Source organism: Salmo salar, chromosome ssa19 (assembly GCF_905237065.1).
Source record: "Salmo salar chromosome ssa19, Ssal_v3.1, whole genome shotgun sequence".
In the NCBI taxonomy this organism is placed as follows: domain Eukaryota; kingdom Metazoa; phylum Chordata; class Actinopteri; order Salmoniformes; family Salmonidae; genus Salmo; species Salmo salar.
The window spans coordinates 47,124,105-47,152,067 of NC_059460.1; the positions used below are offsets into that span (position 1 = coordinate 47,124,105).

Here is a 27,963-nt window from a genome sequence, read left to right on the forward strand (position 1 = left end):
GCAATCGTCTCAGTATACGTGCGTTTTAGTATACCTGCGTCTCAGTATGCCTGCGTCTCAGTAGTCTGCCTGCGTCTCAGTATACCTGCGTCTCAGTATACCTGCGTCTCAGTATGCTGCCTGCGTCTCAGTATACCTGCGCCTCAGTATACCTGCGTCTCAGTTTGCCTGCGTCTCAATATTCTGCCTGTGTCTCAGTATGCCAGCGTCTCAGTTTGCCTGCATCTCAGTATGCCTATGTCTCAGTATGCCTGTGTCTCAGTATGCCTGCGTCTCAGTATGCCTACGTCTCAGTATGCAAGCGTCTCAGTATGCCTGCGTCTCAGTATGCCTGCGTCTCAGTTTGCCTGCGTCTCAGTATGCCTGCGTCACAGTTTGCCTGCGTCTCAGTTTGCCTGCGTCTCAGTATGCATGTGTCTCAGTATACCTGCGTCTCAGTATGCAAGCGTCTCAGTATACATGCGTCTCACTATACCTGCGTCTCAGTATGCCTGCGTCTCAGTATCCTGCCTGCGTCTCAGTATACCTGCGTCTCAGTATGCTGCCTGCGTCTCAGTATACCTGCGTCTCAGTATACCTGCATCTCAGTATGCTGCCTGCGTCTCAGTATACCTGCGTCTCAGTATACCTGCGTCTCAGTTTGCCTGCGTCTCAATATGCTGCCTGTGTCTCAGTATGCCTGCGTCTCAGTTTGCCTGCGTCTCAGTATGCCTATGTCTCAGTATGCCTGTGTCTCACTATGCAAGCGTCTCAGTATGCCTGCGTCTCAGTATGCCTGCGTCTCAGTTTGCCTGCATCTCAGTATGCCTGCGTCTCAGTTTGCCTGCGTCTCAGTTTGCCTGCGTCTCAGTATGCATGTGTCTCAGTATACCTGCGTCTCAGTATGCAAGCGTCTCAGTATACGTGCGTCTCAGTATACCTGCGTCTCAGTATGCCTGCGTCTCAGTATCCTGCCTGCGTCTCAGTATACCTGCGTCTCAGTATACCTGCGTCTCAGTTTGCCTATGTCTCAGTATGCTGCCTGCGTCTCAGTATGCTGCCTGCGTCTCAGTATACCTGCGTCTCAGTATACCTGCATCTCAGTTTGCCTGCGTCTCAGTATGCTGCCTGCGTCTCAGTATGCTGCCTGCGTCTCAGTATGCCTGCGTCTCAGTATGCATGTGTCTCAGTATGCATGTGTCTCAGTATACCTGCATCTCAGTATGCTGCCTGCGTCTCAGTATGCCTGCATCTCAGTATACCTGCGTCTCAGTATGCCTGCGTCTCAGTTTGCCTGCGTCTCAGTATGCCTGCGTCTCAGTTTGCCTGCGTCTCAGTATGCCTGCGTCTCAGTATGCCTGCGTCTCAGTATGCTGCCTGCGTCTCAGTATACCTGCGTCTCAGTATACCTGCGTCTCAGTATGCCTGCGTCTCAGTTTGCCTGCGTCTCAGTATGCCTGCGTCTCAGTTTGCCTGCGTCTCAGTATGCATGTGTCTCAGTTTGCCTTCGTCTCTGTATGCCTGTGTCTCAGTATGCCTGCGTCTCAGTATGTCTACGTCTCAGTATGCAAGCATCTCAGTATGCCTGCGTCTCAGTTTGCCTGCGTCTCAGTATGCCTGCGTCTGTTTTCCTGCGTCTCAGTATACGTGCGTCTCAGTATACCTGCGTATCAGTATGCCTACGTCTCAGTATGCCTGTGTATCAGTATGCCTGCGTCTCAGTATGCCTACGTCTCAGTATGCAAGCGTCTCAGTATGCCTGCGTGTCAGTATGCCTGCGTCTCAGTTTGCCTGCGTCTCAGTATGCCTGCGTCTCAGTTTGCCTGCGTCTCAGTTTGCCTGCGACTCAGTATGCATGTGTCTCAGTATACCTGCGTCTCAGTATGCAATCGTCTCAGTATACGTGCGTCTCAGTATACCTGCGTCTCAGTATGCCTGCGTCTCAGTAGTCTGCCTGCGTCTCAGTATACCTGCGTCTCAGTATACCTGCGTCTCAGTATTCTGCCTGCATCTCAGTATACCTGCGCCTCAGTATACCTGCGTCTCAGTTTGCCTGCGTCTCAGTATGCTGCCTGTGTCTCAGTATGCCTGCGTCTCAGTATGCTGCCTGTGTCTCAGTATGCATGTGTCTCAGTATACCTGCGTTTCAGTATGCTGCCTGCGTCTCAGTATGCCTGCATCTCAGTATACCTGTGTCTCAGTATGCCTGCGTCTCAGTTTGCCTGCGTCTCAGTATGCCTGCGTTTCAGTTTGCCTGCGTCTCAGTATGCCTGCGTCTCAGTATGCCTGCGTCTCAGTATGCTGCCTGCGTCTCAGTATACCTGCGTCTCAGTATACCTGCGTCTCAGTATGCCTGCGTCTCAGTTTGCCTGCGTCTCAGTATGCCTGCGTCTCAGTTTGCCTGCGTCTCAGTATGCCTGCGTCTCAGTTTGCCTGCGTCTCAGTATGCCTGCGTCTCAGTATGCCTGCGTCTCAGTATGCTGCCTGCGTCTCAGTATACATGCGTCTCAGTGTACCTGCGTCTCAGTGTGCCTGCGTCTCAGTTTGCCTGCGTCTCAGTATGCCTGCGTCTCAGTTTGCCTGCGTCTCAGTATGCCTGTGTCTCAGTATGCCTGCGTCTCAGTATGTCTACATCTCAGTATGCAAGCGTCTCAGTATGCCTGCGTCTCAGTTTGCCTGCGTCTCAGTATGCCTGCGTCTCAGTTTTCCTGCGTCTCAGTATACGTGCGTCTCAGTATACCTGCGTCTCAGTATGCCTGCGTCTCAGTATGCCTGTGTCTCAGTATGCCTGCGTCTCAGTATGCCTACGTCTCAGTTTGCCTGCGTCTCAGTATGCCTGCGTCTCAGTTTGCCTGCGTCTCAGTTTGCCTGCGTCTCAGTATGCATGTGTCTCAGTATACCTGCGTCTCAGTATGCAATCGTCTCAGTATACGTGCGTCTCAGTATACCTGCGTCTCAGTATGCCTGCGTCTCAGTAGTCTGCCTGCGTCTCAGTATACCTGTGTCTCAGTATACCTGCGTCTCAGTATGCTGCCTGCGTCTCAGTATACCTACGCCTCAGTATACCTGCGTCTCAGTTTGCCTGCGTCTCAGTATTCTGCCTGTGTCTCAGTATGCCTGCGTCTCAGTTTGCCTGCATCTCAGTATGCCTATGTCTCAGTATGCCTGTGTCTCAGTATGCCTGCGTCTCAGTATGCCTACGTCTCAGTATGCAAGCGTCTCAGTATGCCTGCGTCACAGTATGCTGCCTGCGTCTCAGTATGCCTGCGTCTCAGTATGCTGCCTGCGTCTCAGTATGCGTGGGTCTCAGTTTGCCTGCGTCTCAGTTTGCCTGCGTCTCAGTATGCATGTGTCTCAGTATACCTGCGTCTCAGTATGCTGCCTGCGTCTCAGTATGCCTGCATCTCAGTATACCTGCGTCTCAGTATGCCTGCGTCTCAGTTTGCCTGCGTCTCAGTATGCCTGCGTCTCAGTTTGCAAGCGTCTCAGTATACGTGCGTCTCACTATACCTGCGTCTCAGTATGCCTGCGTCTCAGTATCCTGCCTGCGTCTCAGTATGCTGCCTGCGTCTCAGTATGCCTGCGTCTCAGTATGCATGTGTCTCAGTATGCATGTGTCTCAGTATACCTGCGTCTCAGTATGCTGCCTGCGTCTCAGTATGCCTGCATCTCAGTATACCTGCGTCTCAGTATGCCTGCGTCTCAGTTTGCCTGCGTCTCAGTATGCCTGCGTCTCAGTTTGCCTGCGTCTCAGTATGCCTGCGTCTCAGTATGCCTGCGTCTCAGTATGCTGCCTGCGTCTCAGTATGCCTGCGTCTCAGTATGCCTGCGTCTCAGTTTGCCTGCGTCTCAGTATGCCTGCGTCTCAGTTTGCCTGCGTCTCAGTATGCCTGCGTCTCAGTTTGCCTGCGTCTCAGTATGCCTGCGTCTCAGTATGCCTGCATCTCAGTATGCTGCCTGCGTCTCAGTATACCTGCGTCTCAGTGTACCTGCGTCTCAGTATGCCTGCGTCTCAGTTTGCCTGCGTCTCAGTATGCCTGCGTCTCAGTTTGCCTGCGTCTCAGTATGCCTGTGTCTCAGTATGCTGCCTGCGTCTCAGTATGCTGCCTGCGTCTCAGTATGCCTGCGTCTCAGTTTGCCTGCGTCTCAGTTTGCCTGCGTCTCAGTATGCCTGCGTCTCAGTATGCCTACGCCTCAGTATGCCTGCGTCTCAGTATGCATGTGTCTCAGTTTGCCTGCGTCTCAGTATGCCTGTGTCTCAGTATGCCTGCGTCTCAGTATGCCTACGCCTCAGTATGCCTGCTTCTCAGTATGCCTGCGTCTCAGTATGCCTGCGTCTCAGTATGCATGCATCTCAGTATGCCTGCGTCTCAGTATGCATGCGTCTCAGAATGCATGTGTCTCCTGCATGTATTTTTATCTTGTGCTCAGCGCTTCAGGTGACGTAAATCTGAACGCACTACCAGCGCTTTGAAAAGTTGATGTAATTCTACTTTCCTCTGGATATAAAGTCTCACATTCCTACCTCCAAAAGGACCAACCACAGAGACAACCAGTAAAGTAGGTTAAAATATGATTTTATTCAATATTCTGGCTTGTAGTGGTCATGAGAGGAAACTTTCCTGATTTAAACGCTAATTTCTTCCCGACGTAGAATTCAATGCAATTCAAGTCAGGTTTCCAGGCAAGAATGGAAGCAAATGTAAGTAATTACAACTTCCTAACAAATCATGCAAAAAAATTACAGTTAAGAGGAATATGTTAGTTAATGTAGAGAAACGATTATACATATTTTTGGTCATATGAAAATTGCTATTTAACAGCCTAGCTAACATTAGCAAGCTATTTATCTTGCCATATGGGCATTTCACATTTTTATGAATTAGTGATATTTTGTTGTGTTTTATGGACTTTTGAGCAAACCAGCAAATCATGATGTCATCGTGTGAAACTTAGTGGGTGTAAATAATCTAGCTAGCTAGTTTAGCTAAAGCATTTACTTCAATTTGAATGTACACTCTTATCAGCTTGCCTTGCAGTTCATTGAAACATATACTGCTCAAAAAAATAAAGGAAACACTTAAACAACACATCCTAGATCTGAATGAAAGAAATAATCTTATTAAATACTTTTTTCTTTACATAGTTGAATGTTCTGACAACAAAATCACACAAAAATAATCAATGGAAATCCAATGTATCAACCCATGGAGGTCTGGATTTGGAGTCACACTCAAAATTAAAGTGGAAAACCACACTACAGGCTGATCCAACTTTGATGTAATGTCATTAAAACAAGTCAAAATGAGGCTCAGTAGTGTGTGTGGCCTCCACGTGCCTGTATGACCTCCCTACAACGCCTGGGCATGCTCCTGATGAGGTGGCGGATGGTCTCCTGAGGGATCTCCTCCCAGACCTGGACTAAAGCATCCGCCAACACCTGGACAGTCTGTGGTGCAACGTGGCGTTGGTGGATGGAGCGAGACATGATGTTCCAGATGTGCTCAATTGGATTCAGGTCTGGGGAACGGGCGGGACAGTCCATAGCATCAATGCCTTCCTCTTGCAGGAACTGCTGACACACTCCATCCACATGAGGTCTAGCATTGTCTTGCATTAGGAGGAACCCAGGGCCAACCGCACCAGCATATGGTCTCACAAGGGGTCTGAGGATCTCATCTCGGTACCTAATGGCAGTCAGGCTACCTCTGGCGAGCACATGGAGGGCTGTGCGTCCCCCCAAAGAAATGCCACCCCACACCATGACTGACCCACCGCCAAACCGGTCATGCTGGAGGATGTTGCAGGCAGCAGAACGTTCTCCACGGCGTCTCCAGACTCTGTCACGTCTGTCACGTGCCCAGTGTGAACCTGCTTTCATCTGTGAAGAGCACAGGGCGCCAGTGGCGAATTTGCCAATCTTGGTGTTCTCTGGCAAATGCCAAACGTCCTGCATGGTGTTGGGCTGTAAGCACAACCCCCACCTGTGGACGTCGGGCCCTCATACCACCCTCATGGAGTCTGTTTCTGACCGTTTGAGCAGACACATGCACATTTGTGGCCTGCTGGAGGTCAATTTGCAGGGCTCTGGCAGTGCTTCTCCTGCTCCTCCTTGCACAAAGGTGGAGGTAGCGGTCCTGCTGCTGGGTTGTTGCCCTCCTACAGCCTCCTCCACGTCTCCTGATGTACTGGCCTGTCTCCTGGTAGCGCCTCCATGCTCTGGACACTACGCTGACAGACACAGCAAACCTTCTTGCCACAGCTCGCATTGATGTGCCATCCTGGATGAGCTGCACTACCTGAGCCACTTGTGTGGGTTGTAGACTCCGTCTCATGCTACCACTAGAGTGAAAGCACCGCAAGCATTCAAAAGTGACCAAAACATCAGCCAGGAAGCATAGGAACTGAGAAGTGGTCTGTGGTCCCCACCTGCAGAACAACTCCTTTATTGGGGGTGTCTTGCTAATTGCCTATAATTTCCACCTGTTGTCTATTCCATTTGCACAACAGCATGTGAAATGTATTGTCAATCAGTGTTGCTTCCTAAGTGGACAGTTTGATTTCACAGAAGTGTGATTGACTTGGAGTTACATTGTGTTGTTTAAGTGTTCCCTTTATTTTTTTGAGCAGTGTATTTCTAAGTGAAATCATATTTATTCATTCTGGAATTTTGAACAATATGAACATTCCACCCATGAGGCCACCAGGTAATTTGACTTCAGGAAAGTGTTTAATATGGAATCTACAAGGTGCCGAAAGCATTCCACAGGGATACTGTTCCATGTTGACTCCAATGCTTCCCACAGTTGTGTCAAGTTGGCTAGATGTCCTTGGGTGGTGGACCATTCTTGTTACACACAGGAAACGGTTGAGCATGAAAAACCCAGCAGCGTTGCAGTTCCTGACAGACTCAAACTGTTGTGCCTGGCACCTACTACTATACCTTTTCAAAGGCACTTAACTCTTTTGTCTTGCCCTTTCACCCTTTGAATGGCACACACACAGTCAATGTCTCAATTGTCTCAAGGCTTAAAAATCCTTCTTTAACCTGTCTCCTCCCCTTCATCTACACTGATTGAAGTTGATTTAACAGGTGACATCAATAAGGGACCATAGCTTTCACCTGGATTCACCTGGTCAGTTAATGTCATGGAAAGAGCAATCTAGGTCATGCAATGTTTTGTGCGCTCAGTAATATATGCATCTTCTGACAAGATACAAACATCTCATCTAGCTTGAACAAGTCCTCTTGACTGAATGAATGACTGTATGATTGGTGGCTGTAACTCTCTTTGTGGAGTAAGGTTTGTTGCAGAGGAAGGTGTGAGACTGGATCCTCTCAAGGAATCCTTCTCCCTGTTGAGTTTTTCCACGATGCTTCTGCTTCTGATCCAGGCTTCTGGAGATTCTGATCAACATTGTCCATGGTACTGAATATGTGTTACTAGTGCCATTTGGTTGGTTGTTCACCTTTACCATTCTTCACATGATAGTCACCACATGGGCTGCCAATTGTGTCAAATATACTGAACAAGAATATAAGCACAACATGCAACAATTTCAAAGATTTTACTGAGTATCTGGTGTGACCACTATTTGTCTCATGCAGCACGACACATCTCCTTCACATAGAGTTGATCAGGCTGTTGATTGTGGCCTGTGGAATGCTGTCTCACTCCTCTTCAATGGCTGTGCAATGTTGCTGGATATTGCCGGAAACTGGAACACGCTGTCGTACACGTCAATCCAGAGCATCCCAAACGTGCTCAATGGGTGACATGTCTGGTGAGTATGCAGGCCATGGAAGAACTGGGACATTATCTGCTTCCAGGAATTGTGTACAGATCCTTGTGACATGGGGCAGTGCATTATCATGCGGAAACATGAGGTGAAGGTGGTGGATGAATGGTACGACAATGGGCCTCAGGATCTCATCACGATATCTCTGTGTATTCAAATTGCCATCGATAAAATGTAATTGTGTTTGTTGTCTGTAGCTTATATCTTCTCATACCATAACCACACCGCCACCATGGGGAGCTCTGTACACAAGGTTGACATCAACAAATCGCTCGCCCACACTACGCCATACACGTGGTCTGCAGTTGTGAGGCCAGTTGGACGCACTGCCAAATTATCTAAAATGAGGAAGCTTATGGAAGAGAAATGAACATTCAATTCTCTGGCAACAGCTCTGGTGGACATTCCTCCAGTCAGCATGCCAATTGCACAATCTCTCAGAACTTGAGGCATCTGTGGCATTGTGTTGTGTGACAAAACTGCACATTTTAGAGTGGTCTTTTATTGTAATGATCATGCTGTTTAATCAGCTTCTTGATATGCCACACCTGTCAGGTGGATGGATTATCTTGGCAAAGGATGTAAACAAATTTGTGCACAACGTTTGAGAGAAATAAGCTTTTTGTGCATATGGAACATTTCTGGGATCTTTTATTTCAGCTCATGAAACATGGGACCAAAACTTCACATGTTGCGTTTATATTTTTGTTAAGTGTTATTAGTTAAAATATATTTACGGGAAAACCATAGCTTTTATAGCTGTAGTACATTAGCTTGTCTTCAACCATGAAACATGCAGAGAACTCCACCTAGTGGAGGTTGTGCATCCTCACCACTGCCCAGAAGACATACAGTATATAATGCCATACATTGTCAGTCAGTCTAGTTACACACAGGGGCGCAACTCTAGTTTTAGAAGTGGGGGAGACACAATTATTATTATTTAAAAAATGTATACAGGCGGATAAACACTCCAAACAGCCTACCCGACCGCTCGGAGGCGTCTGTATGGTCCTAAAGCACACCGTTGCCTTGTTTTGTATCACATTCCAATGATAAAACTAGGGGGGGGGGCAGAAATGCTATTTCAGAATGTGGACATGTCCCCTCCCCGTCCCCAGTGAAAGTTGTGACCCTGGTTACACACATAGATTAATTTACTCCTCACCCTGTTACAGTCATGTTTAGTCATTTATTGAGGCACTTACACAAGAAATCATACAATACTGTTCACGTGTCACATTCTGGTCTCTGTAAACACATTAAAGGTAGAGGGTAAAATACATTCTGTTAGTTAACTCACTGCACTGTCCATTAGGAAAGACACCATGGAAAAACATCACTTAACCCCTAAAGATTAAGACAAAGGCTATCCAACAGGGGTCTGTATGAAACAGTGATTTAGGCAAGTCAGTAAACCTTGAGTCCAAGTCACTTGATAGTGTTAAAAGTTGCTGTCCAAACATTTTAAAGTTTAATTTCATTACAGTGTGGCACATTTGTAAGGCTATTCAAATAGACAATACAGTTATCTAAGACGTATGTTGAATTATGCAAAAGAGAGAGATTGTCTGACAACAAAGTTACAACTTGTCAAGTCCAAGTCTGAGTCAACACTGGTCGAGTCCAAGTCTAAGTCACCACTGGTCGAGTCCGAGTCTGAGTCACCACTGGTCGAGTCCGAGTCTGAGTCAACACTGGTCGAGTCCAAGTCTGAGTCAACACTGGTCGAGTCCAAGTCTGAGTCAACACTGGTCGAGTCCAAGTCTGAGTCAACACTGGTCGAGTCCAAGTCTGAGTCAACACTGGTCGAGTCCGAGTCGAGTCACGAGCTATGTAAATCGTGACCTGTGTCCGAGTCAAGTCCAAGTCACCACTGGTCGAGTCAAGTCTGAGTCCTGGACTAGAGTACTACAACACTACATAAAACAGCAGAGAAGCCACACGCAAAACTGTACAGAGCAGCAGCATGGTGGAGACACACTGTAGACCTAACGTCAGAAAAGTAAACAGAGTTTAACTCACTAGAATATTTAGAAATATGTACTGTACATTTTTGAGAGGTGTTGTGTAAACTCCCAGTAAACTCATAGAATCTGTGTTGATATCAGTGGGCAACGTTCAGCTAGCTTTGACTAGCTTCTGCTACTTCTGAATGTCCAGAGCATTGATGTATGAACTGAATTACCGTCATCTGATAGGTGCGAGAGAGCGATCAGTTTGGTTAAATTAAGGATTACGGTAAGGATTCAGCTGTGTCCGTGTGTGTCCATCTCTGTGTGTGTTGTGCATTCGTGCGTGAATGTGTGTGTGTGTTTGTTACCCGGCCCCCTCATGAGGTGTCACACTCTCCCAGGGACAGATGATCTCCTTCACCTGCCCTCCTCCTCCTCCTCCCCTTCTCGACGCACCCCCACTCTCCTCCTCATCCTCGGAGTCGATGGGGTAGATGCGACACTCTGGAGGGATGTCCACCTTGATCTGGAAAAAACTGAAGGAACGAGGAAAGAGGAATGAGGAGGGAATGAAGGGATGAGGATGCATAAAGGTGTAAGTAAAGGTGTGTGAGCTTACTCTCTGTGACTCACTTGGCAATGCGTCTGGGTGGGGCTTGGCTGGGCTGCTCCGTGCTGATAGGCTGAACGCGGCTGCTGGTCCCGGCGGGGGCAGGACATTTGGGTGACAGGCTGGCGAATACCGTGGAGGAAGTACAGCCCCGCCTCAACAGACGGCCCAATGAGAGAGCCATACGGGAACGAGAAGTGACAGCTGTCCCCCAGCCCTCAGGGCCTGCCTCTCCCCCCTCCAGCCCACCTCCTCTTCCTTCCTCCCACCTGCGTTCTGAGGCGGGGGTGCTGTCTATGGTTACGCTGATGGGTGAAGGGCAGGCGGGGGTGTGGGGGAGACGGAAGGGGAAAGGGGGTGAGGCGGGGGAGGAGGAGGGGGGGCCGGAGTAGACCGCGAGGTGGGGGACGGGTGCTGTAAAGCGACACAGCTGTAGGGGTTAAAGGTCAGAGGTCAGATATAGGGTCAGGGGTGGGAAAGATCACTGAGAGTTCATACTAATACATCGCACACAGGGATGGAGTGGTAAAAATGATGAGTAAACGCTGAACACTGGTAAACTGTAGATGAAGGGCAGCATGGATTGGTCTGGCCCTGTGACAGGAATGACTGAGTTATCTGTGAGTTCTGCTATGGCATTATGGTCCAATGGACAGTGACGGGCACAGTGACTGGATGACACAGTGAAGATGAGATGACAGACAGATATGAATGGTAATTGATGCTTTATTGGACAGATGGTGCAGACATGTAGGTTACAGTAATGACATACAACATATGTGCCATTCCACAAATAGACTGCCTTTAGGGGACCAGCTTTTTGTCTTCATTTTATTCCACCAAATTTGAACATTCTATCATTAATTGCACACGTTCCAACTTCTCAATAAACATGTTACATCTAAAGAGGTCAAATTAAGAAAACATGACTACAAAAGTGACTATTGACAGGGTTGACTGTAACAGGGTTGACGATTTCATCTTAAATCAGCCATAACTCCCATTGTTACAGTCTGAATGGATGCTTGCTGTGTGCAACCGGGAGGAACAATCACAAAAAAATTGAATATTTTTTAAACAGTTCTAGTCTATCTACAATATATATACAAAAGTATGTGGACACCCCTTCAAATTAGTGGATTTGGCTAAATCAGCCACACCCGTTGCTGACAGGTGTATAAAATCGAGCATGCCATGCAATCTCCATAGACAAAGATTGGCAGTAGAATGGCATTACTGAAGAGCTCAGTGACTTTTAATGTGGCACCGTTATAGGATACCACCTTTCCAATAAGTCAGTTCGTCAAATTTCTGCCCTGCTAGAGCTGCCCTGGTCAACTGTAAGTGCTGTTATTGTGAACTGGAAACGTCTAGGAGCATCAACGGCTCAGCCGCGAAGTGGTAGGCCACACAAGCTCACAGAATGGGACCGCCGAGTACTGAAGCGCGTAAAAATCGTCTGTCCTCGGTTGCAACACTCACTACTGAGTTCTAAACTGCTGCTGGAAGCAACGTCAGCACAAGAACTGTTCTTCAGGAGCTTCATGAAATGGGTTTCCATGGTCGAACAAGCCTAAGATTACCATGCACAATGCCAAGCGTCAGCTGGAGTGGTGTAAAGCTCGCCGCCATTGGACTCTGGAGCAGTGAAAACACATTCTCTGGAGTGATGAATCACGGTTCACCATCTGGCAGTCCGACGGACTAATCTGGGTTTGGCAGATGCCAGGAGAATGCTGCCTGCCCGAATGCATAGTGCCAACTGTAAAGTTTGGTGGATGAGGAATAATGGTTAAGGCCCCTTAGTTCCAGTGAAGGGAAATCTTAACATTTACTTACTGACTTTATTGTCCCCACGGGGAAATTGTGTTGCAGTGTCACGTACACATTTAAAGTGGCGTTTAAATACAAAACAAAATTTACAATATAACTTTCATAACAGTTACATACCAATTAAACTTATTTTTTTAAAGACTAGCCTGCTGGCCTTACTGAGTCGATAGGAACATTAGGCTGAGCTATTTAGGAGGGATATCACACCTGGCACAAATGATTGTCTAGTTCCGTTTTTCCTGCTGAGGGGTGCCCTATATCTGCGCCCAGAGGAGAGTAGTTCAACGTCCGGGTACAGGGGGTGGCTTGGGTCTAATTAAAAACATAAAAGAACGCCACACCAAACGTCACACACACTGCAGGATGCAACAGAGCCGCGCCCACTGTCATCATAACACTACAGCATACAATGACATTCTAGACAATTCTGTGGTTCCAACTTTGTGGCAACAGTTTGGGGCCCTTTCCTATTTCAGCATGACAATGCCCCCGTGCACAAAGCCGAGGTCCATACAGAAATGGTTTGTCGAGATCAGCGTGGAAGAACTTGACTGGCCGGCACAGAGCCCTGACTTCAACCCGATCGAACACCTTTGGGATCAATTGGAACGCCAACTGCAAGCCAGGCCTAATCACCCAACATCTGTGCCCGACCTCACTAATGCTCTTGTGGCTGAATGGAAGCAAGTCCCCACAGCAATGTTCCAACATCTAGTGGAAAGCCTTCCCAGAAGAGTGGAGGCTGTTATAGCAGCAACGGGGGAGTCAACTCCATATTAATGGCCATGACTTTGGAATGAGATGTTCAACAAGGTGTCCACATACACTACATGACAAAGAGTATCTATGGGTAACAGGGTTGACGTGTTATGCTCGATGTTCTCAGTTTTCCACCACAAAACACCAGAAAATGGCCAGAAAAAGTAGAGCCATCTCAACTTCTATTAAATGTTCAATGTTTCTTAAAAAAAGGAATAGTGTTAACATATTAACACAAGAGTTGAGTTCACGTTACAGGGTTAACCCTGAGGGACAAATTAAGAGTTTATTTCCAAAATGCTATATATATCCATAACAGAAATGTTGGTAAATTAGCTTTTACTGTTTGAAGAACTTATGGAAGAGATTAGTGGAAAAACACACCATCTAATCATGGCATGGGGTTGTTCAATGACAGGCATGTATTTGTTTATAATCTGTCACTTGATGGTTTCATTTCAGAGACAAATAATCATGTTTTTTGCTAAACGCTATATATCCGCCTCACTCTCAGAGAAATAAGTAGTACTGCTAGGTTTTACATAAAACAATTATTCAATACAGTAATATGAGATCTGTATGTAAAACATTTGACATTTTAGTTATTTAGCAGATGCTCTTATTCAGAGCGATTGACAGTTAGTCAATTTATCTTAAGATATCTAGGTGAGACAACCACCTATCACAGTCAAATACAGAATACGAACATTTCATTCCAGCTAAATAATGGATTTATAGTGAATGGCAAAACCTTTTTTTAATCTATTAATTAAACAACTTAGAACAGTAATATTGTACACACAGGAAGGCTCCCATAAGCAACCATTTCTGATGAAACAAAAACACAAAATGTGAAAAATTGGTGGATATAGCATTTTGGAAATAAACCCTTCAAATGTAAATTAAATGAATCACATTAAATAAGATCGTTCCCTAAGCAACAAAAGAACTAGGACTGATGGTGAAAACTTTGGGAAGATCTTGGGGTTAAGTGGGTTAAAATCTTCCTAGAAGTTGGACAAACATGACTTGCGACATGCCAAAATGGGAATTTTCAGTTAAAACACAATTTATTTGAATGAGAAAACATTGCTATTGGCATTGTTTACCGTGGTTTATGTACACACAATGTCTGAGGGACATAAAAGGCACTCTATTGGTGGAACAACCCAGATATGTCCCTATTGGTGGAACATCCCAGATATGTCCCTATTGGTGGAACAACCCAGATATGTCCCTATAGGTGGAACATGAAGCTGATGACATTGAAAGAGAGGTGAGAGACGCAGAAACCGGTGAGACGCAGGTGAACATACCATCAAGACTAAAACACTATCAACTGTGACATTTACTATGATTTTCTAGAATAATGTGAACAGAAAACACTTAATAACTTTACATGTAACAGTCTGTGGTTGTACTGCGTTAGACTGAGTCAGACATTACTGTTCTTCTAGTATACAGTTCATAGAAATTCAAAATTGCACATTTCATTTCAAATCTTCACAAATTATCAGCACTGCTGTCCTCCAAACTATTTTTAAAGATAGCAACAACGTTGCTTCGTTTTCATTGGGTGTGTAGCCTATGTGTGTGTGTGTGTGTGTGTAGTTGTGCTTCTAGAAGTGTGTGTATTTATGTCAATGCATGTGAGTATGTCTGTGGTCTATTTTTTGGGTGGGGGCACCTCCTTGCCCTTGTTGCTGAGTTTACTCATGACCTGTGTGATGTCCACAGGTCCACTGGTGGCCATCCTGGCTCTCTCCTCCTTCTCCTGCTGGCGGACGATGATGGGACTGATGCTGGGACGACGCTTCCTCGCATTGGCCTCCAACTGGGACACACTGGAGAAGGGAGGTGGCGGAGAAAGAGTTATTAACGTCCTTACAGCTACAAAGTCTTTATATCTCTGCATTGACGGAGATAGACATGACAGTCCAGACAATATGTCAACTGTACTGACACACAGCACTGACCTGAACCTGTGTTGATCAGGACCGATGGCCCTCTTCTGAGTGTCCTTAAACACTGGAGACTTCAGGTACCGCCCATAAGAGTCCTATAACAACACACTTAGATACCTCCTATACGTGTACTGAAAGTTTTACTCCAAAATAAGTTAGTCAGGAATGTTACATCATGGCAGCCATTTTGTGTTTGATTTCTCCAGTTACAGCAGGCAGAGGGCCAGTAGTATTAATGCGGTGAAACTGACCTTCTTCATCAGCATGAAGATGTGTGTCTGAGCTGCGTCCAGTACGTATCTGTGAGGGTGTTTCAGCCCTTTAACCGTCACTTCCATGGTCTTCCCGTCAATGTTGATCCACCGGGGGGCGCCACGCGCCAAGAAAGTCCTGACCAGAGACATGAGTGAGTGTGAGTTTGTGTGTGTGTGTGTGTGTGTGTGTCTGTGTGTGTATGTGTGTGTCTTACTTGTAGACCTGCTGGGCCTTCTCGTTCATGGTAGCAGCCGTTCCCCACTTCAGATCCTCACATGCCTCCCAGAATGCCAGGTTCTCACCTGTCAATCAATCAGTCAACCAATCAAACTTGACTTTTATAATATCAACCCCTAATAGAACAAGTAGATGCACCTTCAGAAGAGCCAGATGGTTGGGTGTCAAAGGGACTGGTACGTTACTGCCTAGAATTCTCTATTAGGTGTTTATATAATATGTATTTAATCAGGTTAGTCTCGCTGAGATGAAAATCTATTTTTCAAGAGAGACCTGGACCAACATATAATACCATTGTTGTAATGTTTTCCCAATGTTGTCATAACATTGCATCAACATACCGCTGAACTCCTTCTTGAGGAAGAGTCTGAAGTCATCTCTGCCTCGAGGGTCAGAGAGCAACTCCCCAAAACTGAACGTCCACCTCTCCACACGCATCTTAGTAGGAATATCCACACTGACAGACATACACACACACAGACACACACACATGAATGTCCATGTATTGATACTGTATAAGTTAAAATGATACATTCTATAACAACAGGTAGGACAGAAAGAGTAAGTTGAACAGTTGGGGATCAGACTCACTTGGCCATGTTGAGCAACCAGTAGGTGACATCATCGGTGACCCAGGGGTTGCTAGGGAGACAGGGGGCTAGGAAAGGGTCGTGCTTATTACAGGTGACGGAGTATTTCACCAGACTGGAGAAGAGAGAGAACACGCACACACAAACAACTACTACTATGTTGGAGAGAACGGAGAATGATGCTTTTCAGCACCTAGTCATACAAATGTTTTCACCATTTATTACGACACAGTGCCTAGTATGTGAGTTCAGTTTTTAACCCTGGGAGTGTCAAATGTGACGAAATGTAAACTAGACGTACGCTCCGATAGAGACAGACGACTTGACCCTCGGCCTCATGATGGACTGCTGGGTAAAAATCATCTACAGGAAAAAGGAAGTGGTCATCAACACAGACAAAAGGAAGGAGGAACTGGTCATATGTAAATGAGCTAATTATGTTAGGATATAAAATGTTGTTACTAACAATTCTTCTGAAGAAGTCTGAAGTTTCTTTCTGGAAAATAAAACAATGATTTGGTTATCTCAAAGCAGAATGGCCAGCTACAGTCAACTTTGTTCCATTAGACATAAAGTAATAATGTGGTATTTATCACTACACTTAATGGTTTGTGTGTGTGTGCATGTGTGTGTGTGTGTGTGAGTGAGTGTGTGTGTGCAGACGGAAGTACTCTTAAAAGTTGAAACAGTAAAAGAGAAGAGAACCTGCAGAGAGAAAAGAGAAGAGAAGGGGGATATCCTGTCAATTCAATCAAATAGAAATCAAATGAAGGGTGCAATCTGCAATATCTTCAGTTGAAGTCTGAGATTGGATTTGGCTAACAGAGTAGACAGGTGTGGTGTGATTGGTTGACAGAGTGTCCAGATGTAATGTGGGGGCAAGTAGAAGGGTGTGTACCTGTATCTAATGTCAGATTACCACAGTTGAAATCCTCTTATCAAATATAAGCAGCTTGAATAGAGCCGTGCTAGGTCACAATGACGAACCTGTAGTTACAATACACCCTCAGCATAAGCAGGCTAATCTACACACACACACACACACACACACACACACACACACACACACACACACACACACACACACACACACACACACACACTGACCTGTTACCTCCTCTGCGTTGGGGTCTACCATGCGTTCTAGTCCGTAGTCCATTGCACTGACGGTCCCTGGCTAGACAGACAGACAGACAGACAGACAGGGTAATGTGCACGGTATGATAATATAATTTGAGAGCATGGTGTGTTGTTCTGTTGATTGGTATAAGACTGAGAAATTAGCTAGGCCCCCTACCCCTCCGCCCCTAATGAGAATATCCAGCATGCATCATTCTCTACCCATGATTCCTTATTAGCAGCCTGTCTGTCTAGACAGAGGTAAAGGCCAAAACTCCTACCTGCAGAGACACACATCATCTCACCCAAAGATATATTCACCTGTCAGCAGAATAATGTATGATAATCAATCTGATCATATTTACTGTCTGATAAGTTCAGTTTGAAGACAGGATTAACCATTTACTGCAGTGGGCTAAATCAGGGCCACACAGAGTGATTATTGGTGGTCTTAAACAAATCTACTCTGATACAAAAGTATACACCTCACACACACATGGTTATGGGTTTAAAGAAAGAAGACACCTGGACCATGTCAGATATAGAGTTTAAATGTATTACATTTTGAGTTGCATCTCAATATTACACTTTAAATACATCACTGAAGACTGAAATATAACAAAACCGTTAGAAACATAGAAACACTGGATATTTTCTTTTTAAATAATGTTAATTAATTATGAAATTATGAAAACTATTAATAACATTCCACCCATGAAGACACTAGGTAATTTGACTGCAGGAAAAGGCTACCATACAACAGTTTACTGGGTCTCTCATTGGCACCAGTGTATGATAAAGGTACAGTGACACATTTTTTTTAACATGACTTAAAAAACGTAAGCCTATGCAACATTAACCAATTAAAAACAGTTCTGTAGCGATGAGGTTTGTACAGTAAGCTAAAGGCCCAATACATTATCACTGCATATTGGCTACGCTTCAATTGCCCTGCCATTGTTCTTCTCAGACCATTTTGACATTTATTTCAAACTTTTAGGTATATGAAAGGAGAAAGGGGATACCTAGTAATTTGCACAACTGAATGCATTCAACCAATAGATCATTTGTTGTATTACTTGTGAGGCACAGCTTAGTGAGCATAATAATTTGCTTTTTTTTTTTTTTTTTACTGGACTGATGGCCTGCGTTTGATGGTCAGTCTGAGGGGAGGGAGCAGCGGTGAGGCTGCCTCTCACCCGACTCACCGTCCCTCCTCTCTCCCTCCCTCTGCTGAGAAAGGGGGACACAGTCTTCCAGCTGATAGTGAAACTTAAGTCGCACTGCATTATGTCTGCACCAATTCATGTTGTTACTCCTATGACCAGAGAAAGGTAAATATTCCTCGATAGAAAAGAAAAGACACAAGCCGTTAATAATGACAACGCAAGCTTATTGGAAAACGTTGCTATACGCATTCATCACAGTGCTGGTTGTAGCGTGAGTGGAAGTAGGGAGAACGCACATTTTATGGCTTACAAGTGTTTAACAAAGTGTTGACAGTGCTCAATAAGAACTTAATGTGAGATTTCAAAACTTTTAAAAGCATGATTAGAGAGAGACTGAATGAATACGAACTTAAACATGAACTTACTCATAAAAACAGCAGCTTTTTGCCATATTCATTCAGTCTCTCTCTAATCACGGTTTTAAAAGTTTTGAAATCTCACATGATCAACTTTGCTGTGCATTCAAAGTTTATTTTTACAGTCTATGGAGCGAGGAAACAGTGCAGACACGGTGATCTGAGCTATCTGATTGGTCAGCGATAGGCCTATAAGTGCACTTGATTTGTTCTCGGGGCCTGCCAGGTAAGGAGAGTTCTACCTTCAGACACATGCGCTAGGGCTGCTGAATCAAGTGCACCTATCGCCAACAGTACTAGCGCTGCTGAATCAAGTGGGCTTCTGAATCAAGTGGGCTGCTGAATCAAGTGGGCTGCTGAATCAAGTACACCTATTGCCAATAAAAATAAATGCAAGGCTTTATCGTTGGGTTTTTTACAGAAATGTTTGGTGATCGACTAGGAATGCTTTGGAGATTGTCCAGTCGATTGCAATTGACCGGTTGGAGACCACATACAGTTTGATGTAGTGTGTGCGTGTGTGTGTGTGTGTGTCTCACCGGAGGTCTGTGTACAACCCAGTAGGCTCTCTCCTGGCAGTCAAATACCGCTCGATCAGGCTTCTTCCTCTCCTTCCCCGCCCTGCACGCACGCACGCACGCACGCACGCACACGCACACACACACACACACACACACACAGCTGTTAGTTAACTCACACAGCTGTGAGTTAGAGGCCTGATAAACAATCTATGTTCCCACGTAAACAGTCTGTGGATGAATGGATGTTAGTGTAGTCTGTTTCTGCCAGACTAACCTGTACTGTTCTTTAGCCTGCATCACAATGAAGTCCCACTTATGGTTCATCCACTTGTGAAGGCTGCTATACTGCTCCTGAAGAGAAAACACAGATGTGTGTTACCACTTAGACAGATGTGGGCCTGTGTGTGTGTGTGTGTGTGAGAGAGAATGTCTCTCACCTGTTCATGCATCTCTAGTACTCCTTTCTTGCGGATGTTTCTCTTGGCCAGGTAGATTGCTGAAAAATAAACATGATTTTATTAGTTGTTTTTTTTACTTATTCATGTGTGGCATATTGCGCCACAATATTGTTTTGAACGTTCGTTTTAGGACTGAGCATTCTACTTGATGCATCGTCATTGAGCGCTGATAAAGATTTATTCCAAAGTGCAGTACTGTGGCTTGAAAACACGATGACATTTCTAAAGAAGGCGAATAATTCGTAGGAAAACCTTTTGTCATCATTTCGATGTCGCCAGATTGACTTTAGTTGCAGTATAACATTAGCTTGCTAGCTAAGATTGAGGGGAGACTTCCAGATTTTAGCTAGCTAACGTTAGCACTGCTAGCAATTTTTTATTAACTTTGCTAGCTAATGACAATATTTCCATCTGTCTAAAGTAAATTCGACAACATGATGATTGTTTCCTACTAAATATGTGCCTACTTTAGCAACGTCATCGTATTCCCAAGCCCCTATAGTGTAATTTGGACTAAACAGTCATTAGCCCTGGTTTAGAGTCCTTAGCTCCCGTTCTACTTTTGAGCATCAATATGGCTGCTCCATCTGTAGAACATTGATTAAAAATGGCAACGACGCGACCGAGTGATGGAGGTGCAACACACGAATATGTCCACAATGTAGGTGACCTAACAATAAAGAAAGCTTTAAAGCTGCAACATGTAACTTTTTGGGCGACCCGACCAAATTCACATAGAAATGTTAGTTATAGATCTGTAATTCTCATTGAAAGAAAGTCTAAGAAGCGGTAGACCTGTTCTATGTGTGCTACTTCTATGCTTCAAATGTAGTTTTTGCATATTTTATTTTCAGTTTTGTACACCAGCTTCATTAGCTGAAAATGCAATATTTTTTGTTATGGAAAATAGATTTCACCGCGGTTTAGATGGAACAATGATTCTCTACACTATACTTAGTTGTTTTGTCACATAAACTGAAATTAGGCAAACTATTAGAATTTTATCAACCAGGAAAGTGCACCTTTAACTATGTTTGTCTCGTTGTGTGTATCTCACCATAGTCTGTGTCCTCTACAGGCCACTGCTGGGCCGGCCAAAAGTATGGTGTCTGAGAGAAGACAAAAAGCACAGAGGTTTGGCATAGAGTTAGGCGTATGGGGTTGGTTAAGGTTTATAAGGTGTTGTCGCGGTTACCTGAAAGCGGTAGAGGGCTGTGTCTGGTTTGATGACTAGTCGTTTATGATCCTGGAGGGGATAGATGTACCCAAACGCCACCAACATGGTGCCCAGAGCCCACGCTTCTACACAGACAGAGAGAGAGAGAGAGGGGAAGATGGAGATAAGGAGCGAGAGACAGAGAGAGAGGGAGAGGGAGAATATGAGAGAGAAAGAGAACCGTAATTCAAGAATGTTCTGTGTATGTCTGAGAAGAAAGCTCTCTTACCTTCTGCCTCTATAGTGTAACGGTTGGCTAGCCATGTCACGACATCCTCACCTGAAGAAGGTTGCAAAAAACATCACAACTATTATAGAGATATGACATCACATGTATGACATCAGATGGACACTTTCATTGATGTTACTCTGTAATATAAAGAGGGTGTGGAAAGTAGATGAGAGAGAGAGAGAAAAAGGAAGAGGAGGAGGATATTAGAGCGACCGAGAGAGAGATAGAGACACAGAAAGAGAGAGAGGGAGAGAGAAAAAGGGAGAGTAGAAAGAGAAAAAGGGAGAGTAGAAAGAGAGACTGCCCACAGAACATTACATGTGGAGTCTGTAAATGCCAGAGGCCTCCCTCTGAGAGAAACTACTGCTGAAACAGTCAATATACTGAGAGGGGATGATGAGAGGGGAGGGGAGCTTCTATTTTGCAAACCAAATTTCCATAAGGGATTCTGGGAGATCTATTCTATTCCAGTCTGTTCTGTTCTATTATTTACCAATGATAGAATACCAGAAATGGGCCAGGCTGAAGTGGCGTCATTAAAACTCAAGAGTATAGGTTCTTTATCAATCTCTCTCTCTTCTTTCTTCTCTCACCCTCCTTCACACTCTATTCTCTCTCTCCCTCCTTCATCATCTCTCTCTCCATCCTTCTCGCTCTCTATCTTTCTCTCACTCTATCATTCACTCTCTCATTGTCTCTCCCTCCATCATCTCTCTCTCATCCTTCTCTCTCCATCCTTCTCTCTCTATAGCCTTCATTCTCTCTCCCTCCATAATCTCTCTCATCCTTCTCTCTCTATCCTTCCTTCTCTCCCTCTCCTCTCTTTTGCCTTCCTTCTCACCCTCCTACACTCTCTCCCTCCCTCTGTTTCCACTCTCTCCCTCTCAGTAAGAGGTTGTCATGGAGATAGAATATTGAGCTCAAGACATGGGAAAAAATAGGAGTTACCTAACCTATGGCAACCACTATCAATCCACTGAGTGTGTTTTTCTGTGTGCTTCTTTGTGTGTGTGTGTGTGTGTGTGTGTGTGTGTGTGTGTGTGTGTGTGTGTGTGTGTGTGTGTGTGTGTGTGTGTGTGTGTGTGTGTGTGTGTGTGTGTGTGTGTGTGTGTGTGTGTGTGTGTGTTTACCTGTGATAGCGTGTGGTATAGTAGTGATAACCAGTTTCTGGGGTTGTGACTTGACTCCAGTCTTTGGATCCTGCATCTCCAGCATCACAGCCTCCACCTGGAAGACAACAGGAACACAACACATCACTAACGGCGTACACCACTACAGAGGCAGGTCACCAAGACAACAGGTTGTCAAAATAATAGGTTACCATGACAGTAGGACAGACAGTCAACAGGTTACTATGACGAGACAGGTCAGAGCCATATATGCATATAATTACAGAATTCTATTACTTTTAAGTAGTACTATTACTATTAAATAATAGGATGTCTGTGCCTTGTAGTTCTGAGACAGGTTATTGGGAGGACTGTGAGGAAGGAGACAGGGAACACAAACATGCATATACACGCTATGTGGAGGAAGGACATTGTTCCTCTTAATGTTTGGAGAACCAGTGTGTTTCAGCAAGTAGGGTTCTGTCTGCCTGCCTGTTTTGAACCCGGCTACCAGTGTGTCTCAGTCAGTCTTGCGTGTAGAGCTATATCCCAGTCTGTTTTAAACCTTCCTGTTCTGGCCTGTCTCTGACTGATATGAAGGGGCTTTCTGCCAGAGGCTTTGATGTCATGTGACAGTAACACCATCCAGCTAGGTTCAGCCAACCACAGGGACTCTCAGCACCCTCTGGGCACTAACTGTCACTGGGCCAAACGAAGCTTGTAAATAGGCTAAACATCATAGTATTGAGTTACACAGAGAACCCAGTTTTAGTACCCTGTTGGTAACAGAAGCAAGTACAACAAGCATAGTCCCAGCTGGAAAAGCACTAGGATCTGTCCTCTCCATACTGCTACTGTCTGGATTAACCGGCTGATGGTGGTGCGGTTAATACTAATCAGACTAATGCTGATCATGCTCACTGACCGCATCAATGAGTAGCAATACAATGCTAAAGAGAACACCGTGTCAATCAAAGTCAAAATAAAGATACCAGTAAGTGAAAGGCTGTCATTTACTTGAACACATTGAGAATAGGTGGTCTCGCTCTCATTTTACTGCGTAGCTTTCGAGATCTTGCAGTCTTCACCTGTGAAACAACTAAACATGACCGGTTATAATTCCCAGGCTTTCCTGTGAATTATGTTTTCTGATAACTGAGTTTTCAAATTGGCCATTGTAAGAGAAAATGGCATGTTAGGAAAATATATGTGTATGTATTATTATCATATAGGTGCATTGGGTTGACAGACATTGATCGAATAATAGCAGAAAAACAGAACTGCCCACCAACGTCTATTTTTTATTTTTTTGTACATTTAGTGAAATTGTCGACGAACGTAAATTGAACTTGAAATCAACAAAAAACGTCCTCATGCCATTGGATTTAGGTTAAAAGTTGGATGAAAATAATGCGCCATTCCACTACGTTTAAGACTTTTTTGCGAATCCAATTAGTTTTCAACGTTGATGAATGTTATGACATTTGGGGTTTGAAATTAAGTGGAAACAACGTTGATTCAACCAGTCTTTGCCCAGTGTATGAAGTACACACAGACGATTTTATTTTAAGAACTAAATATAGCAAGACAGCCTAGATGTATGCGTCTGCGGTGTGTATCATAACCGTATCATAATGTCTGATAAAGCTAACCGACCTTTTTGAGACATGCCATCCTCGGTCGGAACCTCTGTCCATGATCCCGTACATTTCTGATGGTCATGTTGTTTCCTTTCCTCCCCTCTTATTCGCTATGATAACGCCAATACTGAATTAATTTAGTCTAATATTTCTCCAGCCAAAGCGAAGATGCTGGATGCGAGTGAATAAGCAAGCAGTTTATCAATACAATGACCAGCAGCAAGCATCCATAGAGATGGAGAGGGATTGCGTATCAGCCAATCAGGGCACTGTTCTATATTACCGCCAGTGATTTTACCTGCCTGTCACTGCCTGGGTTTCCGCTAGCTTCTATAGCTGCAAAGTCACATTCCACAGCCACCTGCCTGTCACTGCCTGGGTTTCCACTAGCTTCTATAGCTGCAAAGTCACATTCCACAGCCACAAAGTCAAAATTGGCCACAATGGCGGAATTTGTTGTCTTAATTTAAGGTTAGGGTTTGGCATTAAGTTAACAGTGTGGTCAAGGTTATGTTTAAAATGCAATTTTAAGTAGATAAATTGTAGAAATGGGCGAGGTTTATGACTTTGTGGCTATAAAAGCTAGTGATGACCCACAGACTGTGTTATAACAGTTACCGGTCACGCTCTGCGTTTACGCAACTGTGACCACTAGGTGATGACGTTGGGTTATAAATCTCAGTTTACATATTTCATGATTAAATTATGATTGTAATTTGGCAGTGTTGAATTGTTCTGTTAAATGTTAAATGATGCATTTAATGTGATGTGAATAATAAGGTGTTTCAATGCTATAATTTTAGGCACAGCTATTTTCTTTCATTTGGTCAACTTTGGTAAAACATTTGGTTTAATTGAGGATTTAAAAACGTTTTATCAGGGCAAAACTACATGTTTTATTGAAAATACAAAATCACATGGTTGAGTGATGAGATACGGTATTCATTTAGCATAGCAAGAAAGGCATTATATACAAGATTTGTTTACTGTATACTACAGTGGAGGCTGCCGAGGGGAGGACGGCTCATAATAATGGCTGGAACGGAGCAAATGGAATGCTATCAAACTATGTGTTTGATGTATTTGATACTATTCTACTAATTCCGCTCCAGCCATTACCACGAGCCCGTCCTCCCAATTAAGGTGCCACCAACCTCCTGTAGTATACTTAAGCAATAAGGCACCTCGGGGGGTTGTGGTATATGGCTAATATACCACAGCTAAGGGCTGTATCCACGCACGATGCAACGCGGACTGCCTGGATACAGCCCTTAGCCGTGGTATATTGGCCATATACCACAAACCCCCGAGGTGCCTTATTGTGAATATAAACTGGTTACCAACGTAATTAGAGCAGTAAAAATACATGTTGTCATACCCGTGGTATATGGTCTGATATACCACACCTGTCAACCAATCAGCATTCAGGGCTCGAACCACCCAGTTTATAATATATTGTCAAAGCACACTTCCTGGTTGTAAAAGAGAGATGGGCTTGGCCCTCTGTGTGTGTGTTTATTTGTATCTCCATTTGCTTTTTCAGAAGCAGCAGCTACTCTTCCTGGAGTCCACAAAAAAACATGACAAGATAAAAACACTCATACACTGATAGTCACACAAATAATGTGCGTTTGTGTGTGAACGAGCTGCCTAGCGAAAGCGGTGTGTGTCACATATAGTACATAGAATTGGAATCATTATATTTCTATAGTGTAGTCGCGTTTCCGCGCGCCTCACATGAACGAGCAAACACTCTCCCGTGTATCGATGAAGCTGGTTGAAACATGGCGGACTTCCTGCCGACCCGATCCGTGCTAAACCAGTGCTTCCCAGTTTGCCTGCTTACCAGCACCGAGGTTGAACAGCTGAGGAAATCTAAGGAGATTGACAAAAGTCTTTCCCGAGACAAAACCTACGCGGAACGACTAGTAAAGATACTTTTACTGGGCGCGGGCGAAAGCGGCAAGTCCACTTTCCTCAAACAGATGAGGATCATCCACGGGCAGGACTTCGACCAGCAAGATCGTGAAGAGTTCCGGGCAACAATTTACAGCAATGTTATCAAAGGTAACTAGGGAGAACGACTACGGGACTAAAAAACTACGAGTTAACATTCTGGAAGCTTCTTTCGAGCCCTAGTGAAAGTTGAGTGGTAAAAAAAACGTTTGGGCGAAGTTTACATTCTGTGTATGCGTGGAGCTGCTCGCTGTAGTTAGCAGCTAAATTAGTTAACTATGGGTTTAACGTTAGCTTCAGAACTACAATTAAACAGTCACAGTTTAGTGGATGAACGCCAGTGTTGTTTATGACTAACGTTGTCGGCTAGTATGAGAGTGTCTCAGCTTTTAATGTAAAAGGGCCATTTTATGTTATAACTAGTTAAATCCGATGCAAAAAGGGTCATTAGGACGCATCCTTTAGAAAGTGTTAACCTACTTCCTGCTGTCAACTCTTCAATGGCGAAGCTGCATAAAGATGTCGGCATTCAGATGACATCATTGTTTTACCATATGTCGGCATTCAGATGACATCATTGTTTTACCATATGTCGGTATTCAGATGACATCATTGTTTTACCTTATGTCGGTATTCAGATGACATCATTGTTTTACCTTATGTCGGTATTCAGATGACATCATTGTTTTACCTTATGTCGTATTCAGATGACATAATTGTTTTACCTTATGTCGGTATTCATGTCATAAGAAGAAATTCCCCTCGACCACGCCCACAAATTGGGGAAAACAAACCCACATTGACCCCCCATTGTAAAACATAAATAAAATAAAAAGCCTGCTTAGTCATCCATATTTAATTCTACAGAAATGTCAGCCTGCGAGAAGAGCCCTGTGGCTTTCAGCTTAAATCATGGTCAACAGATGCTGACTTAGACACAATATTTTGCAGTCCCTCCAGGATTTTGCGATAAAAAAATAAAAAAAAAATGTATTTATGCGGCCAAAAATGCTTGATTTTTGCAGCAGCATTTCTGAAATTCTACGATACATTTTGCGATGTTTTTTTCTCGCGTTAATTTCATATAAAGCAATAAAGTCATATGTGCTCAGTTTTAGGACGATTTTAAGCACAATACATAATACAAAAACAATTAAACATTTGAAGTGCTCAATTTTGTTTATTTTCCTGAACAGCAATTTCTCTGAACAAAAAAGGTGTGGAAGCTAGCTCAGATTTCCAACATATAAAAAAAACAAAAACGCATGGCCCCTTAATCTGTAGATAGTATAAAAGATTAAACTACAACAAAAGAAACACCTGGGGTCCAATCTGCAATTAAGACATATTATATCTCAAGTTCATCTTCCATGAAAACAATTAGAGACAAATTTATATTTTCGTCTGTTTCTTTTTTTGAACAAACACAGCTCTTTTTCTGAACATAAGAGCTAGCGAGGGCCTAGCTCATCTAGGCCTATATCGCAATGTAATCCTCCATTTCATCCTCTCTATCCTCCTCCATATCAGTTGCTCCACTGCGGACTCGTTGGTTGTGGTACAGTACGTTTTACAGAGATTTTAAAACGGAAAAGCTGTCAAATTTCTCTGTGCTTTGAGCAGCACTCTCCATAGACAGACTGGGGAAAGCAGAGTGCCGACCACCCTACTAAAGCCAAGGTTAGCGGAGTAAAAGTTTGAGTAATACGCCGCTCACCTTGATTCTTTCAGCGCTCATCACAGTCTTCCCTGCTACCACTTTAGTCATGGTGATCTGTCGCTGCTGTGCGAACTGTTCTGACATTCTCATATGCTTTGCTGATTCCAAGTGACTGTTGATTGTCGACTTTCTCTTGTGTTCCAGCACAATGTTGCACGGAGTGCAAAACAATTTCCCCCCACTTTCATGTAAAACGTTTGGATTTTTTTTTGCAAGGTCTTTAGCTGTTATTTTTGTTGGCAAATGAGATTGATTTCTGTTCATTGTACTGCCTGTCAGCCATCTTTGCACGTGAATACGTTGACAGGCCAGGGGGAAAAACTTTGTTGATTTGGTTGGATTGGGCCATTTTCCACGGTAACAATGCAGTAATTGGTCAAAATTACTAACCCGCTTTTGATTAATGCGCTAAAAGTACAAGCATT

The 27,963-nt window shown here is 44.3% G+C and overlaps 2 protein-coding genes across 5 annotated transcripts; one reads left to right on the forward strand and one right to left on the reverse strand.

Moving 5' to 3' along the window:
• Nucleotides 1–8,951: 8,951 nt before the first annotated feature.
• LOC106578908 (regulator of G-protein signaling 9) lies at nucleotides 8,952–26,549 on the reverse strand. 4 transcript variants are annotated; one of them, XM_045702375.1, is made up of 19 exons: nucleotides 26,299–26,549; nucleotides 22,244–22,340; nucleotides 21,111–21,161; nucleotides 20,861–20,967; nucleotides 20,723–20,774; nucleotides 19,645–19,703; nucleotides 19,482–19,558; nucleotides 19,226–19,307; nucleotides 17,097–17,159; nucleotides 16,449–16,478; nucleotides 16,284–16,345; nucleotides 15,984–16,097; nucleotides 15,734–15,849; nucleotides 15,370–15,457; nucleotides 15,152–15,290; nucleotides 14,913–14,995; nucleotides 14,657–14,780; nucleotides 10,368–10,774; nucleotides 8,952–10,270 (listed from the first exon to the last, which is right to left on the reverse strand). In XM_045702375.1, the coding sequence occupies exons 2-19, from the start codon at nucleotides 22,326–22,328 to the stop codon at nucleotides 10,099–10,101; spliced, it is 1,911 nt and encodes a 636-aa protein (XP_045558331.1). In that variant the 5' UTR covers nucleotides 22,329–22,340; nucleotides 26,299–26,549; the 3' UTR covers nucleotides 8,952–10,098. The 4 variants fall into 4 exon arrangements, with proteins under 4 accessions (XP_045558331.1, XP_014013626.1, XP_045558333.1 ...); XM_014158151.2 differs by lacking the exon at nucleotides 26,299–26,549 and adding an exon at nucleotides 23,879–24,285; XM_045702376.1 differs by lacking the exons at nucleotides 8,952–10,270; nucleotides 10,368–10,774; nucleotides 26,299–26,549 and adding an exon at nucleotides 23,879–24,148 and having other exon boundaries at nucleotides 12,832–14,780.
• gna13 (Guanine nucleotide-binding protein alpha-13 subunit) lies at nucleotides 25,624–26,789 on the forward strand. The gene is given in 1 exon segment (NM_001141356.1): nucleotides 25,624–26,789. A coding segment is annotated over 1 exon segment (291 nt). The 5' UTR covers nucleotides 25,624–25,646; the 3' UTR covers nucleotides 25,938–26,789.
• Nucleotides 26,790–27,963: the final 1,174 nt, after the last annotated feature.